The 5319-nt window shown below is 36.1% G+C and overlaps 1 protein-coding gene across 1 annotated transcript; it reads right to left on the reverse strand.

The window, feature by feature from the left end:
* Positions 1-615: 615 nt before the first annotated feature.
* On the reverse strand, positions 616-5063 carry LOC141816727 (chlorophyll synthase, chloroplastic-like). The gene is made up of 12 exons (XM_074704473.1): positions 4832-5063; positions 4010-4095; positions 3829-3915; positions 2896-2961; positions 2718-2801; positions 2549-2610; positions 2378-2453; positions 2237-2299; positions 2077-2158; positions 1314-1390; positions 1057-1104; positions 616-977 (listed from the first exon to the last, which is right to left on the reverse strand). The coding sequence occupies exons 1-12, from the start codon at positions 5061-5063 to the stop codon at positions 915-917; spliced, it is 1026 nt and encodes a 341-aa protein (XP_074560574.1). The 3' UTR covers positions 616-914.
* Positions 5064-5319: the final 256 nt, after the last annotated feature.

The following is a 5319-nucleotide window of genomic DNA, read 5'->3' on the forward strand; positions in this document are numbered from 1 at the left end:
CAAAGGACAAAGTGGGTCGATCAATTGTGCGACAGATAAATGCTTACAGACGACATTAAGCAGGAGCTCGCGAGCCAAAGCCAACTGTGGAAGGAAATATAGATATAGATGAAATTTATTAATGAGGGTGAATGACTTACAAGTGAAGAAGAAAAAATATAACTCCCATTCTTTTTAAAAAGAATATTTAGTTTCCTCAAAATGAGCCTCTTACCATGGTAACGTTATCCAGCAAGCAACGCTACCAGTCATACAAAAGGGATTAAATAGAACGTTTTCCACCAAGCAACGTTACCTACCAGTCAGTCATACAAAAGGGATTAAATAGAACGTTTTCCACCAAGCAACGTTAACCATCATATTCAAGGAATTAAAGGAATATGTTCAACAAATTATACATTAAATTGCGATATTATACCACACTCATAATATTTCCTTATTGTAGCAATTAATTAATTAATTAATTAATTTTAAATTTTCATAACACTTCATTCAGACATGGATAAAGTTCAGCTCGGATCAATTTTGACAAAATATAGGAAAACTAGTAGCCAAGGAATAAGGAAGGATCCATGGAAAAATTATCTCATAAGAATTCAGAATATCTCACACAAATTCATCAACTAAAAGAAAGACAACTTATAGTTTTCTTATTCATAGATAAAGAAGATTCAAAATCCTCTTACGAATAACTACTACTTAAGTACCTCTTGTCATAGCCCGTTTCTGCCATTCGATGTCATTCTACAGCTTTCCGTTACATCTATCGGCTTAGTTGCTCATGTTATTACAGCTTCCTGTTCAGAAATTCAGAATTGTTCATGCGGTAGTCCATTTAGAGCATCATTGTGCATCAAGAGAAGCAAACCACCAAACAATCACAAAATCATTGAGCAACAAGACGACTTGTTGAATCAGTGACTGACCCCCAAGGCTGTTACTAACAAACCCAGGATCAGAAAGGGCTGAGCACTAGCCTGCTTGTGGAAGAAAACATGTTATGTGGATATTAAAGTCAAGGATCAAGATATATGAAGAAGAATGGAACGGAACTACCTGATACTTGACATCATACTTGACGGGATCTTTCAAGAAGTATTCAAACTGCCAAGAAAAATTTGAAGTTATCATGACCACAAAAATAGAACAGTTTTCATATCCAGAAGAGAAAGCATATACATATATATTTTGATGGATTACAGTGAGTCAAGGCATTCATTCTATGAGGACTCCACGACAACCTCAGATGCTTTAGCTAGTGGCATACGTCATAGAAATTTTGCAGGTACTAGCAGTGGTTTTAAATATATTACCTGGAAATATACTTGTGGGAGGATCAATCCAAGCAATGCTAATGCATAGAATGGCTTATCATCACCAAGAAGGTATCCTGGAACAAGTGCAAATATATGAAAGAACTGTTACGAATGAATTCTAAATTTAAAACCATCACAGAACAAGCAGTCAAGGTAATAAAAGCATGGTTTACTCTCCACCAAATCATGTAAAGACCATAAAAGACTATCTTTGTTGGAAGTTTGAATATCAATTTGATCATTTTAACATAAATCTATATGGCCAGATTCTTCGTGGGATCTGAATCTTGTCTAAGTTACTCGGTTCAGCTATGCCCCTGAGCAAAAAACATTAAACATCGATAAGGTGAGAAGCTGGACGACAGAGAAAATCAAAAACCCAAAAAAGGCAATAAAGGAATATTCAGAGGGTGCCAGAAAGGAACTGAGTTGAAGATCCATTGGAAAATAAGTTCTTATTATTTTAGTTATACCCCATTAGATTATGCTAATACAACAACAACAATCAAATTTTATCCGACTAGGTGGTGTCAGCTATATGAATCCTTCTACGCCATTGAACTTTATCCCCTATTATATCATCATTTATATTTAAATAAATTTTATCTTGTTTTATATATTATGCTAATACAATTTACTAAAAAAGTAGCCTTTTAATTACCTTCCAAAATTATTATTAAATTATAAATTGAATGTCCTAGATTCCATACTTGTAAAGTGGGAAGAAAAAGAGAAGCTGAGAAATTGTATAAATATATACCTGCAACTGATAACTGCGTAATATCTATGGCAGCTACACAAATCCATTTAGCAGTCTCCACGCCAAAAGCAACTGGAAGTGACTGTAGAATGCCAGAGTATAGGTATGCAATTATTTACATTTAAGCCATACAGATCACAAGTGTTCTGGAAATATGAACCTGAAGTCCCAATGCCCTGTCTCCTTCAATGCTTTTAAAATCATTTACTATTGCAATTCCAAGCTGAGCCAAAAGAATGCAGTATTAAATTAAATAACCTAATATGTTGACAAGACTGGCTTGTAGAACAACCACTAGTACCCCAGCAATGCTGTAAAGGAGTGTCAAGACAATAATATCAGGAGTAAGAGTTCCAAAGAGCGCTTGGCCAGCCCACCTACCAACATATGTTTGAATAGAAAGCTAAGAGAAGAAATAAATGCTACAGAAGCAAGAGAAGAAACAATCATGTCTACAAGCATCAATAACTACCATGGCAAGCTAATGTAGCTTGCTCCTAAAGCAAAATTTCCAATCCAACCATTCTGCTTGAGCTGTGAGGTTGGAAATTAACAAGAGAATGAATGGATTTTAAAGATAGTTTGTTTTAACAATCCAAAATGTCAATGTAACAGATAGAGAAGAGATGAAATGTCTGTACTTTAAGCGGAGGAGCTGAATATATGTAAGAGATAAGAGATCCACCAACAGCCAAATAAAATATGTCAGGTGACTTGTGCCCTGCCTGAAATTAAGAGGTTAAGAGTTTTAGTGTGGGGAAAAACTAATAAGGTGCAACATGAAGGCTACCATGATTAAAATTACTCAAGAAGACCTACCCACACATCTAACAGGCCTGCCAATCCAAGGCCGGCTAAAAGAAACACCCAAATTTGGGTTATAACCTGAGAAAGAGATATATTAAAAAGGATTCGATTGTTGCATAACAAGTTTGCACACCAATGATTCCTTTTCCTTTCACCAACCAAATATTGATGCATTTGGCCAAATAATGTTTCTAAAAAATGATTAAAGGAAAAAAAATAATCTGTCAATCTGTTGCTACCAATAATATCCAACTACCTGTCTGCTCTCTTACAGACAATAGTGCAACCAGTTGTGGAGCCAGAAATTTTTTCTTAGCAGGTAGACATAATGTTCAAAAATTGATCCGAACCAGTATGTAATAAAGTACTTATTCCAGTCAAAATTAAGCTTCAAATCGAGAAAAATCAAAAAAGAATCAAACCAGTATGAAACCCAATTAAGCCAGACTGATTTACTTTTCTAGGTTTTTTTTATAATTATCATAAAATTTTACATCTTCTTGAACTAGTTGGATTCCTTTTACCACAGAATTGGCCCTAATAAGTAATTAATTATGGATTTAAAACAACAGTGCAATATATATTGTAAAAATATATATATGAATATATATAATAAAACAAGAGATCTATATATATATAAGAGAAAGTGTGGGGAACACTGCTATAGAGATGGACGTAGTTGCCTATTAGGTAAGTTTCTTGATAGATCATCTGGGTAGGGTTGGTGCAAATATAAATGTATGAAAATAAAATGAGAAAATATTTTTCTTAATCCTTATACTACCAATACATTGTTGATTTTTGTGGTCACCCTACTTCAACAGGTGTAGCTCTGCCTCGTTGCAACCAATGACTAAGTAGCACATAAATGATAGGCATGTGTTAGAATGGATCTTGACAAAATAGGTCATATGAATGAATATTATTCAGTTTAATAGATTATACCTCACCCTCAGAAATTGCTCCTGAAGGAATAGGACGATAAGGCTCATTGATTGCATCAATTTCTCTGTCATACCAGTCATTCATTGTCTACAAACAGAAGCAATTAAATGCCACATCTCGTAATGGTTTACAGAACATTTTGGTTGTATAATGTTCTAAATATGCTTGTATATCAGCATACCTGTGTATATCCTGTTAGACAAGGTCCAGACATTATCATACAGACAATAGCTTTAGCAACATCTTCAACATTCCAGTGAAAATTTCCTGGAATAGTGGCAGTTTACATTTACTGGTAAGCAAATCATCCTTCAAAAGATAATAGACAAAAAGCTATTCCATAAGGATGCACAAATTTACATCCCACATAGCAAAATCTTCATTCAACAAACCCATGCTTTTACAGGACAGTTGTTTTATTTAAGAAGGGTACCAAACTTCCACTAGTCTACTAGATTCTCAAACATATGTACCGGCTAAATAAAACCTTCAAGCAAAATAAAATGACCACATGAAATTGAAAAGAACACCTTGAAAGAAGTAAAGAACCCAAGGAATTTATTATTGGTTTATGTGTTCTTGTTAGATATCTATTTGTAAATAGTATGGCCTAAATGTAATATTACATTGGTGAATAATATATATATATATATATATATATATATATATATATATATATATATATATATATATATATAGGTTGAAGAGATTACCTAGAGGATATATATATATATATAGGTATATATAGGTTGAAGAGATTACCTAGAGGAATTATCCTAAATCTTTCCCTCTTAACGGTACTAAAGTCGTCGCATCCTCAACAAAGATTTTTTTGCCTTGTTCCAAATGTCGTATCCTCGCTCGAGGTGCAATGATTGTTGCCTCACTACGCTGTCTGGAAACTTGGAGATGGGAAACGCGGAAACGGAAACGGGAAACGGCAATAGTTGAAGTTTCCAGTTTTTGGAAACGTCGAAGATCCAGCACCGCTCGCCGGAGGGACCAGAGGAGGATGGCAAGGATTTAGGCTTCCGACCGCGCTTCTTCGGTTTGTGCTTCTTCGTTGGCAGTGGCAGTGTCGGCGGCGGCAAGGGGTGGTCGTAAAGGAGGAAGATTTCCTCGGTGGCACCGGCGGAGGGGCCATATATGAGGCATGGGGGAGAGGAGGAGACGGACGAGGATGAGGCGGAGGAGGCGGACGAGGATGAGTCGGCGAAGGGGAGCGGGCCGGACATGGACCAACCGTTTCTTGTAAGTTTCCACGGATGGAAACGTTTCCCAGCGTTTCGGAAACGGAGACGGCAGTGTTGTCGCCGTTTCCAGACAGCGTAGTTGCCTCATCGTCGTCAACTCCCTTGTACCTACCTTCAATCGACCTCATTCGTCCCCCCTTCCAATTTGTGATAGATAGCGATTTACAATGGATTATCATGTTGATCCCTTCTAGAATAGCAATGGCTTGCTCTTTGAGATCAAAAAAACAAAAACTTA

The sequence above is a fragment of the Curcuma longa genome, unplaced genomic scaffold (genome assembly GCF_044706935.1).
Source record: "Curcuma longa cultivar G26 ecotype Majalengka, Jawa Barat unplaced genomic scaffold, ITB_CL_G26_1.1 contig_17857, whole genome shotgun sequence".
Lineage (NCBI taxonomy): Eukaryota > Viridiplantae > Streptophyta > Magnoliopsida > Zingiberales > Zingiberaceae > Curcuma > Curcuma longa.